Below are 15,336 nucleotides of genomic sequence, written 5' to 3' on the forward strand. Positions count from 1 at the left end.
CCTCCCTGGAAGTGTTCAAGGCCAGGCTGGATGGGGCTTTGAGCAACCTGTTCTAGTGGGAGCTGTGCCTGCCCATGGCAGGGGGATTGGAACTGGATGATCTTTAAGGTGCTTTCCAACAGAAAACATTCAGTGATTCTAGGTACAACTATATTTGTTTCTGTGACAAAACGAGTCACAGATTTGGAATACATATCTTAAAAGATTTTTAAATTTCCCTATACAACGAATAAAATCCTGATACAATTAATAATACTCACCACTCACTATTAACAAACTGATAAGAGAACTAAACAAGCTTCAAAATTTTAAAAATCATGCTCACATTTGAAATATATATATGACAAAGGTAGTCACAGTTATGCAAAACAGTATAATCTCATTTTTTCAAGCTGCTCTTACCTATAGACTGTGGAGAATCCATATAAGGGTTGTATTTTGCATAGTGGCAACGGTCTGTAGCCAGCATTACTTCAAATACCTTGTCTGTTTTGATTATTCCATTTTCTATAAATACACAAATAAATACAGTTGAAAAAATTGCTTCTCTTCTGCAATGCAAGAGCATGTGAAATACATTAATATGTTCCTAATATTGTAAGAAATCATGCTACCTTACCCTCTTTGACATTCTAACCCTCATTATACTTGAGGTTAGGTTGTAGCCCATAGAGCAAACAATATTTAAGCCAGTGAACTTTGGATAAGGCTTTACCAGCAGTTAGAGATGCTTTTCTGAAACTATGAAGACATTTGCAAAGACCTATTCCCTAGAAAAGCTCAACTTCATGCATACTTTTGATATTACTGAAAACACAGCTAGAAAGCAACTGATGTTACTCTAAACATCAAGCGGCATCCTGGTTCGAAGTACTCTGTTTTCAGTATCTGTTTCTCATTTGTGTTGGCAAAACAAAAAAATCCTTTTATAAATGAACTCCTACAGAATCAGGATTCTTCAGCTAGGGCACTGAAGCCATTGAGTTTTTATAAAACATGTTGAATCTTTGTTCAGTTTTCAAAACAAAATGCAAAGGTACATGCATGTAAAATGTCAGTAGCACTGCAGTGTAGTCATTTTTCCTTACAATTTTATTGAAGGGTTTTTTTAAAAACAGATTTGCTGACTGTTACATCTTTTTCATCAGTAAATAAGTTAAGCAAGTAACCCACACTCTGCATCCCCAGCAGAACCAGTGGGACTATCTGGATTCTGTGTCTCAGCAATGTACTGAATTTACTGAATAATGTTCCCTCTTTATTAAAAATACACCCTCTCAGCTATGAGTGTGTAATTAGAGCTTCACATTATCCCCCTCCAGACAGATTTAGTCTGCTTTTCAAATGTGCTTGTTATACAACAGAGACAACAACAAATTTTAGGTAGGAATTAAGAAAAGTAATCAAGCCCTATAAAGTTAATATTCACATGGTAATTTTTTTCTGTGTTGATAACAGAAACACAGTAAATGCAAAATACTGAACATCAGTGACAGTCTTTTCCTTCCTGCAGTAGTCAGTCCCAGGATGACCAATTGCCAGGATCTTAATTCTGCCTACAACATCTCTATCAGATTATGAACTGAGTCCAGAAAACAAGTAGAGCTCCTAAAAAAAGCCAATAATGGAAGTTGATATTGCAAAGAAGAAATTCTAATTTCAAGCCATCTTTCAATGCCAAAAAAAGATCCCAACCCTATGACAATTAATAATAAACTATTTGCTAATAAACAGTGGTGGTATGTGAGGGTGACAAGACATCAGAGCAGGTTGCCCAGGAAAGTTGTGGCTGTTCCTTCCCAGGAAGCGTCCAAGCCTGTGTCGGATGGGCCTTGAGCAACCTGGTCTGTTGGGAGGTCTCCCTGTGTGTGGCAGGGGAGGATTGGTACTAGATAATCTTCAAGGCACCTTCCAACCCAAACCATTCCATGATTCTATTCCAATGCAAAGCATTTTCTAAATCTTAAAAGGAACCAGTGTATTGCAGCAAAATAATTCCCAAATCTATATATATACATATATATATATATTGATTATCCCTTCCAATGATAACATGCACAGAATATTCTCCTTAAGTGCCTGCATTTCAAGACTGATAATCAGTACTGCAAACAAATCAGATGTTTAATTAAAGTGTTTACAAGCAAAGGCTGATAAACAAACACACTGGCTTACAGCTTAAAATGAGAAGTCAACTGTTTATTAGGATTATATCAACACAACTCCTAAGCTTCAAAGGGCTGAAGCCATAAGTAACCACTTAAGAGCAGAGCATGGCCTGCAGAGCTCAAGTGTTACTCTGTGCAGAGGCTGCAGCAATGACAGCTTGACATAATTTGAGCGTGTTTTGAAAACCCACTCTAGTCTGCTTCTTTTCCACAAACAACACCCTGACAACAGGAAAAGAGTTCACAGAGCAGTTCTTGGATTTGGAGGTGGAAATATACCACAGTTTGATGTAACCTGGGAAACTGGGGCAGTTGGCTGTCAGAGAGCAAAGAAAAAAAAGAGCTGAAGTCTGAAAAGGCACCATGGACTTGCAACAAGTAAACAACCTATATTTTTAATTAGCAACAAATACATTACTGAAGTAGTTATTTTTCAAAGAACTGCCTACGCCACTGAGGATATCCTGACTGTTGTTCAAACAAGTTTCCAACCAAACCATAAAATACTAGCAGTCAACACATCAACACTAGCCTCCAGATCAGAAAAAGGATGTCTCGTTGTTGCAAGTAGCGGAAGAAAATAGAAATTTAGAAGTAGTTATGCTAAGGTTTGGACTGGTCAAGCAGGCCGGAAAAACAGACCCTGGGAACGGGTCTTGGGAAACTAGCAAGGAATGTGCTGAGAAGAGGGGATCAATAATCAGAGGAATTAGCATATAGAACATGTAGGAAGAGTAAACTGACACTTTGTACTGAAGATAAGGGTTGGTGGTGGGAGTCAGTTAAACAATAGCTTAAGTTAAACAAGATTTGGGGTTTGGGGATGTCTGTCTGTTGTTATCTACATGATTTATGTAGTTGTTTGTGACCTGAACATATGTAATTCTGCACGATGTAAAAAGTATAAAAGCTAAACCAAAAATGAGGGTTTTTGGAATCCTGACTTGGGACGCTAGTCCTCAGGTTTCCCGGGCCCTGAATAAAGCACCGCATAAACTGACTCTGTTGGTTTGTGTCTTGACTACGGGCAACAGTTTTCTGGCGACCCAGATGGGACTCCGGGGGTTGCTGGGGCGGTTCACGTGCTGATCCACTCCAAGCCGGCACCAGGTGATTCCTGGAGGAGACATCAACCCGTGCCCGACCCCGCGCCCGACGGACGACCATGAGGTAAGCCCGAAGGTGCTTTATTCCTTATAGAAATAAGTTAGTATTAGGATTGGTTGGTTGGAAGCCTAGGCGCTGGTCGTAAGACACAGCAAGTAGAAAGCTGTGCAGATCCAGCACTTGCCACTCGCGGCGACGAGTATAGGCAAGTTTGGTATTTGGTATTGGGCGCTGGTCATAAGACACAGCAAGTAGAAAGCTGTGCAGACCCAGCACTTGCCACTCGCGGCGACGAGTATAGGCAAGTTTGGTATTTGGTATTGGTAATCGGCCGTATATTGGTTTTGTATGTGTGTGTGTGTGAGTGCGCGCAAGTATAAGTGTCAGCATGCTGCCGTTTAAAACTTTCAGAGCTCTGTCTTGTAATGACAATGATGTTCCTGAGGATTCGCCTCTCGGCTGTTAACAAAAAAAAAAAAAAAAAAAAAAAAAAAAAAAAAAAAAAAAAAAAAAAAACCCAAAAAAAAAAACAAACAAAAAAAAAAAAAAAATGGGAAAAAAGGTAATTTTGGGCAGGAATTGCGGAGGAAAACCTTGACTGATTATTGTAATCATGTGTGGCCTGAATATGAAACGGGGGGAATGCAGTGGCCACGGAATGGTACAATAACCCCTGAAATATTGAGTCTTATGATGAGTTTCTTGCGGGAAACTGAGAAATGGGATTGGATTTGTTCTATTATCTGAAAGGAAAACCTGAGTGGCAAAAGGCTTGTGGATTGTTGGTGTTAAAAACCATGAAAGTAGAATGTGATAAATGCCCTGGTTGTAAAGAGCGTAAAATACGGTTCTCGGAGGAGGATGTGTCTTTGTTGGTCTCCCCGAGTGCGCCGCCGCTTCCACCTCCTGAGGCTCCCCCGGTAAATACGGCTAGGGTCCCTCTTCCTTCCCCATCCGAGGAGGGGATAGAGCAGGAGGATTGGGTTGATCAGCCGAGAACGCCGCTTGCGGAGCGGACTCGGAGAGGGAGGCTGGAGAAAGGAGGCGGTTTTTGGCAGCCTCAGTTGATGGCTCCGCTGCGAGGGGTAGTGGAAGCGGATGGAGGGAAGGTGATGATAAAGGTTCCTTTTTCACCGAATGATTTAATAATATGGAAACAATCGGCGGGGGCGTACAGGGAAAATCCTGAGAAAGTGGCTCGGGTTGTGAAAATGGTAATAAAAACTCAGAATCCTGATTGGAATGATTTGCAGATGTTGCTGGACACTATTATGGATTCTACAGAGAAGGAGAAAGGGCGCAGGCGGCGTCGGGGGGGGGGAGGCGCGGGCCTCTCCCTCCGGTCACCTCGCACGGGCGGGCGGCTGTCTGCGCGATCAATCGCCGGCCGGGCCGCCGTCTCCCCGCCCGGCGGCGGAGGCAACGGTCCGCGGGGCCGGCGCGGCTGGGGTGCCTCGCAGGCCGCGGCGGGCAGATGCCAGAAAGCCTGCCCGGGCCTTCGTCCCCCTAAATGGAGACTCGGGGAGCGCTCCGAAGCTCCCCGCTCCCGGAGCGCCCGCTCGGGCAGAGCTCGTCCCGCTCGGGTCGCCAGGGTTGACGTCGGGGCCGGTGGGGCCCGGCGCGGCGGCCGGGGAGGTCCCTGAAGGAGAGGTGGCGCTGGATTGAGGAAAGGCTTCGGGGGCTTTGGGAACCAGGGTACAGGGGGACGCGGAAGGTTAGGACCTAACCAGTGTGCCTTTTGTAAGGGACAGGGACATTGGAAAAATGAATGCCCACTTAATCAAGGAACCCCGATGGGCGGAGGCTTCCCGGGCAATGGAGCAAACGGAATGAATCCGTTCGCGGGAAGGCTAGTTACTCGGCAATGAATAAATTAAAGGGACCTCTAAGCGACTCTACAGTATTGGTTGTTGGGGTATCTGGGGAAGTTGAAGAAAGAACATTCCTGCGGCCACTCGATATAAAATTTGGGGGAAGGGAATTTGATCATCAATTTCTGTATATGCCAAACAGCCCGGAGTCTCTACACGGGAGAGACTTGCTCTCAGTATTGCAGGCAAGAATAATTTTTGAAAAGGGTAGGGTAAAACTAGAAATACCAGAGGAAAACCTGGCAAAATTGTTTGTAATTAAAGAAGTAGGGAAGGGAGAGATACCACAGGAAATTGAACAAGCAGTCGTGCCATGGGTTTGGGAAACAGGGACCCCAGGCAAATCAAAAGCGGCAGTACCAGTGGTAGTGGAATTAAAAGAAGGGGCTCAACCGGTGAGGGTACGGCAATACCCCATCAGTTTGGAAGCTAGGAAGGGAATAGCCCCCATGGTAACTCAATTTTTAGGTTTAGGAATTTTGCAGGAGTGTGAATCTGAATTCAACACTCCTATCTTCCCGGTCAAAAAGCCTAATGGCAATTATAGGTTAGTACAGGACCTAAGGGCAATCAACTCTATCACCAAAGATATACATCCCGTGGTGGCAAATCCGTACACATTGTTAACATCTGTTTCTGAGAAATTTCAGTGGTTTACAGTAATCGATTTAAAGGATGCCTTCTTCTGCATACCCCTGGCGCCTGAAAGCAGGAATATCTTCGCATTTGAGTGGGAGAACCCTGACACGGGACGGAAGCACCAACTAACATGGACCAGGCTTCCCCAAGGATTTAAATCCTCGCCCACCATATTCGGTAACCAGCTGGCCAAGGAACTTGAGGAATGGAAGACTACCCAGGTAAAAGATTCGCCTTTCTCTTATGTGGTGTTGCAGTATGTGGATGATGTTTTCCTGGGTACCACAGAACAGGGTCTCTGCCTCAAATTAACCATTGCATTACTGAATATGCTGGGACAGGCTGGATACTGGGTATCCAGAGAAAAGGCACAGCTGGTCAAACAAAAGGTCATCTATTTAGGATGTGAGATTTCACAGGGAGTTCGTCGTTTGGGAGTAAATCGCATACAAGCCATATGTGCAATAACCAGGAACTAAGATCTTTTCTAGGAATGATCGGCTGGTGTCGACTGTGGATCCCCGACTTTGGGCTGACAGCCAAACCACTGTATGAGGTTGTGAAGGAACCGAGATTTAAGTGGGGACCCAGGGAAGATAAAGCGTTTCGGGAATTAAAACAGGCCCTCAAGGAAGCACCTGCCCTGGGCCTGCCGGATCTAACCAAGGACTTTCAACTGTATGTACATGAAAGGCAAAAGTTAGCCTTGGGGGTGCTCACTCAAAAATTGGGGTCTTGGAAAAGGCCGGTTGGGTACTTTTCTAAACAATTGGACTCAGTAAGTGGAGGATGGCCAGGATGCCTAAGAGCAGTGGCAGCCACAGTAATCCTGATCCAAGAAGCACGTAAGCTAACATTGGGCAAGCACATGACAGTTTATGTACCTCACATGGTCATAACAGTATTGGAACAAAAGGGGGGCCATTGGCTCTCATCAAGCAGAATGCTCCAGTACCAGGCCCAATTGAGGGAACAGGATGATGTGGAGCTGAAAATAACAAATCATCTTAACCCAGCAGAATTCCTCAGGTCCACCCAGGAAGAAGGAGAGCTGGAACATGACTGTGTAGAGGTAATCGAACAAGTGTACGCCAGCCGGAAGGACCTGAAGGATGAGCCACTGCCGGACCCTGATTGGGAACTGTTCACGGACGGGTCCAGCTTTGTGGAAAAAGGGGTCGTCAATCAAGCACAGGGAAGAGATAATTATGTTACTGGAAGCGATTTACAAACCATCGGCAGTTGCAGTGATGCACGTCAAAGGACATCGGAACGATCCAGGAAAAGAATTCCAGGGAAATCGACAAGTGGACCAAGTGGCAAAGCAGGTTGCCAGAGAGATATGGACCCAATTAGCTTTGCTACCGGCTCGGGGCAACCCTGCCGCTGCACACATGGAGGACAAACCACATTACTCGCCAGAGGACGAGAAGCTGGCTCGGATGTTGCAGCACGAAAGAACATCAAGGGTTGGTATGTGACCCCAACAGGACAGGTGATCCTGCCGGTAAGGATCATGAGGATAGTACTGGAAACTGAACACAATAAGTGTCACTGGGGTGCGGAGGCAATGGTAAAATTTTTGAAAAACGAAATATTCTCAAACCAGATGTTAACATTCATTGGCAAAAAGAGTAAACGCAATATGCCCGGTGTGTATCAAAAACAACCCAGTGGTAAGAAGGCAGGTACAAATGGGTAAGTTGCAGGTAGGTCCCCAACCAGGAGATTATTGGCAAATAGACTTCTCTGAGCTACCAAAGGCTCAGGCATACAAATATCTGTTGGTGTATGTGTGTACATTTTCAGGATGGCCAGAAGCTTTCCCTTGCAGGACCAATCAGGTAAAAGAAGTGGTAAAAACACTTTTGAAAGAAATTATCCCTAGATTTGGAGTGCCGTTAGGGCTATCATCCGATAGGGGTCCTCATTTTACTGCGGGGGTCGTGCAGGAGATTTCTATAATATTAGGAATAACTTGGAATCTGCACACACCCTGGAGGCCCCAATCAAGTGGTAAGGTAGAGCGGATGAATCAAACATTGAAAAACCAAATTAAGAAAATATGCCAAGAAGCGAAAATCCAGTGGCCGCAGGCATTGCCTTTAGCTCTGTTAAGGATAAGGATAAGGATTAAGCCAAGGGAAAGGATAGGAGTAAGTCCGTACGAAATTTTGCACGGCAAACCATACCATGCTGCTACTTACCAGGGGGACCCTCATTTGGTGGGGGATCAGGTGATACTAAATTATGTATTGTCTCTGAGTAAGACTCTTACAGCACTCCGAGGAGCGTTGGAACCGACCGTTACCCCTGGAAAATCCGGCCCACGACATCCTTCCAGGAGACCAAGTCTACATAAGGAACTGGTCAGTGGAACCACTGAAGGAGACATGGGACGGTCCTCACCAGGCGATCATGACCACCTACACGGCCGTCAAGGTCGACGGAGTCGACAACTGGATTCACTACACCAGGGTCAAGAAGGTCCCCACGCAATGGTCGGTAGAGCCCTTGTCTACAACAAAATTAGTGTTCAGAGGCAAACCATGAGAATATTGGTCTTTCTCAATTTAATTATAATCGCAGAAACTTTAGTAAAAATTAATGTACCTGAACCTTACCTGTCAATAGTAGAAGGAGCTGATGCTAATTTGACTTGTCTATTTACTGATAATCAGAAAGCTGGATCCACTGAGGTAATAGCAAGATGGAAATGGGTAACAGGAGATAAGGTAATTATGGAAGGGGTAAAGACTACTTGGGATGAGTCACGCCAGGAAGGGACAACTATCCTGCAGATACCTAAAATAGCTAAGGAAAAAGAAGGAGAATATATATATGTATAGTGTTAATTCAGGAGAATTTTGGATATGCGGATGTACATATGAGCATTAAGCCTTCCACTAAACAGGAAAGGAGAGTAACTAGGCAAGCGATTGATGCCGAGGAATTAACAAAGGCTAGAAGTCAGGAAAATCTGGTAGTTGGTTTAATTAGGGACTTTGGTCTTATGCAAAATGTGACGGAAATCACAGCCTGTTTACCCCTACCCCAAGCAGCAGGTGACCCTATACCATGGGGAATAATACCAGTGACAGAGATGCCAGAATCTTTAAGAAATGTTTCCTGGACGTGTCAGTTGGTCCCTAAAATAGTAATGAAAGAAAAGGATGTGTGTAAAACGACTCGAACAATGACAGAGGTGGATTGTAAAGGAAAACCTAATTATTTTGGGTGGACACAAAATACTAGAAAGTGTATAGTCGATTACCCTGGAGATGAGGCGTGTGAAAAATTTACTATAACAACCAAATCCACAGAAAATGAAATGAGTTGTCAAAATGTTACTCAAAATTTAGATGCCTGGAAAGATTGGAAGACGGTATGGGGACCTAGTATTTTGGAACGTTATACCTATCTCGGAAAGATAAATTGGTGTATTCAATGGTCAGGGAATAGAAACCAATCGTACTACAGGGCATATACTACATCTACCTCCTCCAGACAGTTACATGCTCAAACGGAGGAATGGAAGTGTACAAAAGTATTTACATGTGACACCCCGGAAGAACAAATAGGGCTAGCACCAGTAAAAATGACACTAAAGTGGGGATGTGAATGTAGGGGATACAATCATACCATAAGTATAAAACAAGGGATGGAACCCATAGATTGTAGGCACACAACAGTTCACAGTCCTGGGAATTTAGTATGGGTTTTGGGACATGGCCAATGGACATCTCACCTACCATTAGATGGACTAACCACGCAAATTACTTTGGGTGTACCGACCCTGTGCCCATTTTGGAAAGAGTCAAAATCAACATCAAAAGAGATGAGAAAGAGACAGAGAAGAGATAGCAGTAGGGACCTGAATACTATAGGATTGGACGAAGATGGGTGGCATGAACCCTCGTCAGGGGTCAAATTTGGGTGGGTATTGGAGTCTTTATTTGCACCTATTTCCACTTATCGGAACAGGGAAATGTTGTACAAATTATTAGGACAAACAGAGCTGTTGGCGGCAGTGACGAAGAAAGGATTTAGGGATCTAAATCTACAACTACAAGCTACTACGAGGATGACTATACAGAATAGAATGGCCTTGGATATGATGTTATTAAAAGAACATGGTGTTTGTGGGTATCTGCATAACAAGGATGGACACTGTTGTGTACACATCCCAAATGTCACCCAGGAGGTAGAAAAGGATATTAGTCAATTGGAACAAATCGAGGACGAGGTTCACAATGTTCAAAAGGAGGCAGAACACAATTGGGTCGGAGCAGTATTTAGTGCATTAGGGATCCAGGTTTCTGGTTGGATATCATCAATTGTACAATATGGAATCATGATAATCATAATCGTTATGGTTGCTTTAGTACTATACAAGTGTCTTTTAGGAATGATTGCAAAAGAAACTCAACACACTCGAAGGGTAATGAAGGCAATAACTTGAAAAGAAGTAATATTACCAGAAGATGTATTGCCTCCACCTGCCTACCAAGAAGCCTAAGGGTTGAGCATCCTTGTGAAAAAGTCAAAGAATGCTCAAAAGGGGGGACTTGTTGCAAGTAGCGGAAGAAAATAGAAATTTAGAAGTAGTTATGCTAAGGTTTGGACTGGTCAAGCAGGCCGGAAAAACAGACCCTGGGAACGGGTCTTGGGAAACTAGCAAGGAATGTGCTGAGAAGAGGGGATCAATAATCAGAGGAATTAGCATATAGAACATGTAGGAAGAGTAAACTGACACTTTGTACTGAAGATAAGGGTTGGTGGTGGGAGTCAGTTAAACAATAGCTTAAGTTAAACAAGATTTGGGGTTTGGGGATGTCTGTCTGTTGTTATCTACATGATTTATGTAGTTGTTTGTGACCTGAACATATGTAATTCTGCACGATGTAAAAAGTATAAAAGCTAAACCAAAAATGAGGGTTTTTGGAATCCTGACTTGGGACGCTAGTCCTCAGGTTTCCCGGGCCCTGAATAAAGCACCGCATAAACTGACTCTGTTGGTTTGTGTCTTGACTACGGGCAACATCGTTGCCACATGATAAAATCCAGCACACAAGCTTACTATACACACTATAAACAGCTACTCAAACACCTCCTGGTGCTGGCTTCATAAAAAGAAAATGCTCGTGCACACCTCAAAACTACTTACTGTGGGGCTTTTCCAGCATCCACATAATCCAGTTTCTCCCCAGTTACTTTCTCCATAACCACTGCAGAGTACTTCACTTATGAAACTGACTTTTCAGCAAAACACTAATACTTTAAAATCATAGAGGTCTTAAAGCATGATACAAAGCATATAACACTGTCACAAAAGATTAAATCAAGTAGATTAAAATTACTCAAGTGACAACAGTTTCCAGATGTCTCCACCTGGCCCACACAAACCAGCTAGCAACTTTCAAGAAGAACGTGGGCTGGAACAGAACCACATCTTCATTTTCGAGCAGTGTGAAGTTAGTTGGTTTTAAGCAGCTGATCAACTGATGTTTTTATGGTAAGGGTCTTTTTTTATGGCGAAAGGAAAAAGAGAAGAAAGCAATTCAGTTAAAATGCTAAGGAATGAGCTTAGGAAGATTTCACTAAATCATGAGCACAAAGAAAGCACTTTGAACAAAAAGTGATGGATCAATAAAGGACACTGATGCCAAAACATACAAAGTTCTTTGTGCTAAAGAAACTTAAAGTACACGGTTGCAAACAAGTGTTTTTTAAACAACTCATACATACAAACGTCTTGTACTTGCTGATTATTTAAGAGTATCTACCTCAAACATTCAACAGCACATCTCAGTTGTCCCTATGATTTGGATTCTCAATAACAGATTATTCAAACAGAATGCTGCATACTTCTGACTGGAAGGAATCAGTTGAGAGTCTGTCGTTCTGAGACACTGAGGAAAGAAGGCTCTATCAGAACTATTTTTAAAGTCAAGAAATTAAACACAAAGAGCAAATCATATTAAAATCACAAAGCGGCAGAATTTAAAGTAAAAAAATTTTGCATTAGCATCGAAATGTTGCTCAAAAGATGTAAAGGTAAAACCACATGAGATCCAAAAGCTAAATTCAACACAACAAGCACAACAAAGTACTATGGAGCCTCAAGTTCCAGTTAAATACAAATACACCTTCCAAAATTCCACTTCTACTTTATGGAAATAATCCTTCCTCATTTACTAACAATCACCTTCCAAACCAACCTGTCTGTATCAACCTCTCTATTAATTTTCATGAATTTGAAAGTCTGCAGGTAACTAATTTAGACACATTTAAGGACAGCTGTATTGCTCCCTCATACAGTAGGCCAATGTTGCAAAGCTGGTATTAACCATTTTCTTCTTTGGGATGGAGAAAAGCAGGCTAGTTCTCTGCTCATAGTGCTAGTTCTACAGTGCTTCTCTATCACAAAAGCCATCCATAAAATGTTTACATTTATTGAAATGGCTATGCTGACTTCATCTATTAGCAGCTGCATGAAGAAACTTTTGGGAGTATGGGACAGAAGGTCATTTTTAGGTTGGGTTCAGCCTGCAAGAAAATAGAACCGCGCTTTCCAAGAAACTTTAACACCTGTGAACAGACAAGGGAGACATCACCTTTGAGCATACCTGGATCTCTCTACATTTGAGAATGCTGAACTTCACTTACAAATCACACTGAATGTCAAACCTAAAGAGTTCAATACAAAGCAGCAACAACCACTGAAAACCACCTTAGCTGCACAGGACAGACAGATAGGCAGCTTTCCTCGCAATAAGGCTTGAGACAATAGTACTTTAAAGAAAGGCTGATTCTGCACACCTTACACCCTACTGAGGTGATTCCATGCAACCACTTCACTGATCCATTTTCAGAAAAGCTAGTGCTGTCAAGACCAGCAGGAAGTCCAAATGAACAGTCTGTTGTTATGAAAGTGGCTTCATTAGAACAGGCACTAGTCATATGCAAAAGCTGAGGAAAATCAAAAGATCAGCAAAATATGACTGTGACTCCAGGAGGAGTAATTTAATGACCACGTCATCCAGAAGGACCTGGACAAACTGGAGGTATGGGCCCAGGTGAACCTCATGAGTTCAACAAGACCAAGTACAGGGTCCTGCACCTGGGTCAGAACAATCCACATTATCACTACAGGCTTGGGGATGAGGTTTCAGAAAGCAGCCCTGCAGAAAGGACTTGGGGGTGCTGGTGGATGAAAAGCTGGACATAAGACAACAATGCATGCTTGCAGCGCAGAAAACCAATCCCATCCTGGACTGCAGAAGAAGCGTGGCCAGCAGATTGCAAGAGATGATTCTGCTACTTAATTCTGCTCTGGTAAGACCTCAGCTGTAGTCCTGTGCCCAGCTCTGGAGCCCTCAATACAGGAAGGACATGGACCTGATGGAGCAGGTCCAGAGGAGGGCCATGAATATGATCAGAGGGGCAGAACATCTTTCCTATGGGGACAGGCTGAGGGAGATGGGGGTGTTCAGCCTGGAGAAGAGAAGGTTCAGGGGAGACCTAATAGGGACCTTGCAGTACCTGAAGGGGCCTACAGGAAGTCTGGAAATGAACTCTTTGCAAGGGCAAAGATAGAAGAAGGGGCAATGGTTTTAAATTAAGAGTAGATTTAGATTTGATATTAGGAAAAAGTTCTTTACCGTGAGGATAGTGGAAATATGGAACAGGTTGCCTAGGAGGTAGCTGAGGCCTCAGCCCTGGAGATATTCAAGGTGAGACTTGATAAGCCCCTGAGCAACCTGATCTACTTGAGGGTGTCCCCTCAACAGACAGATCTGCAAAATTATTTCCATTTTACTATATTACTCTAACTAGGTAGCTTCAGACTACCAGAAAACATAGCATTATGCCACTAAACCCAACAAGAGGAAAAAAAAATAATATTCAATCAACTAAATATTTTTAAACAAAAATTATTTATTATAATGTGTTGTGATATAAAGAAGCAGCATAAAAAAGGTGCGGTTTTTTTTCCTGGATGAGTGAAAACATGAATTTTGTTGCACTGACTTTTGAGACTGTTGTGGGAAAGAATGGATATGTTTTTAACATTGTATCTTGTCTAACATGAACGGGAAAAAATATGGCATCAACAAAGAACCAGTTAAGAACACAATCCTAATTTACACACAGGTAAAATGTGATTTATGCTTTTAAAGCTTTTTTCCTGCAATGTTAGGTTGTCTTGAAGGCCTCCTCTTAGAAGGTCAAGGGTGCAGAAATTCCTGCAGAACATTTCACTGACATGGACAAATCACTAACAAATACTTAAATCACTAATAATAAAAAGTCTCATAGGACCTTTTTTAAGCAATTAGTTTAATTACTTGCTAATAAATAAAAAAATACTCCAAAGATAGCATCACAGATTTCAACAAATCTAAGAAATTTTATATATTCTTAAACCAACATATTGATGGATGAGTTAATTTTTAATTTTCAACTCTTTCACTATCCATACATGAGTTACAATTCTTAGTCACTCAAGCCTCCATCCAACACATATGTTGAAGGAACATGTGTTCATTGACCACACACAACTAGTAACATAAGTACTTGTACAGTGGACATATTAAATTTGGGCTAAGTGGTTTTTATTGGTCTAATTTTCCATTGCTATTTCATTTCTTCATGTTTGTCCAACTTACATTACTCTTCCTTGAGCAATATCAGCCAGCTGCAGAGAGATTCGGAGAAACCATGGAAAATAACAAAAAAAACCAACCCAATGTATTGTTGTTGCTGAACTGATCTTAGGCATAACACTGCAATATTGCATGCCTTCACATACATGGCAGTTCCAACAGAGGTTTTCCTCAGCAATCAGAAACCTGCAATAAAGGTGCAGATTCACTGTGGATAAGCCTTCACCAAAATGAAACTTGCCAAAATGTCATTTTTAATTATTTAACATCTAAACAAAAAAAACACTTAGAGAAGTGTCTTTAATAGAAAATCCACAAAGCCTGGCAATATTTGAATACTTACTGATTCAAAGCACCATTCACATTGACAAATTAGGAATCAGGTCTCAAATGAGGCACAAAACTCTACGGAATTTGTGGTATCTTGTAAATTACGTTCACTAACTTTTATGATCAGAGCTATTAGATGAGGAAGACAACAGAACGTAGCAAGAAGAAAGCCCAGGTGGTTAACAAAGTTACGCAGCATTTTAGCCATAGTCAAGTTAATTTACCCTCACTTTCACATGGAAATGTGGACTCAGAAGCATGTATATGTGGCTATAACACCACTGGCACAATATAATCAGAGAAGTAATAACTGAAAGATGCTCACATGGCAGCAAACGATATTGACTGGAGAAAAGGAAGAGGTGCACTAAAAAAATTTAAGCAGCTTTGATGGACTTTGAATTGAACAGGACCCAGTTTTTAATTTCTGAAAGTGGGGAAGAAAACCTGATTTCCAAGATGCTGGCATGTAAAGTAACAGGATTTGGCAAGAGCCCAAGTATGAAAAACAGAAGGAAATCAAGAATGACCCAAGAGTGAGATGAGAAAACA

At 42.3% G+C, this 15,336-nt stretch overlaps 1 protein-coding gene across 7 annotated transcripts in view; it reads right to left on the reverse strand.

Annotated features, from left to right (window-relative positions):
- PCMT1 (protein-L-isoaspartate (D-aspartate) O-methyltransferase) overlaps positions 1 to 15,336 on the reverse strand; it is a 41,739-nt gene that overhangs the window by 22,156 nt on the left and 4,247 nt on the right. For all 7 annotated transcript variants that reach the window (XR_003987336.1, XR_003987335.1, XM_030447055.1 and 4 more), the window contains one exon: positions 403 to 507. Coding sequence is in view for 5 of the 7 variants with exons in the window: in XM_030447055.1 (XP_030302915.1) it covers positions 403 to 507 (105 nt within the window). In the remaining 2 variants the exon portion in view is untranslated. The remainder of the gene's footprint in view (positions 1 to 402; positions 508 to 15,336) is intronic.

Source organism: Calypte anna, chromosome 3 (assembly GCF_003957555.1).
Source record: "Calypte anna isolate BGI_N300 chromosome 3, bCalAnn1_v1.p, whole genome shotgun sequence".
NCBI lineage: Eukaryota > Metazoa > Chordata > Aves > Apodiformes > Trochilidae > Calypte > Calypte anna.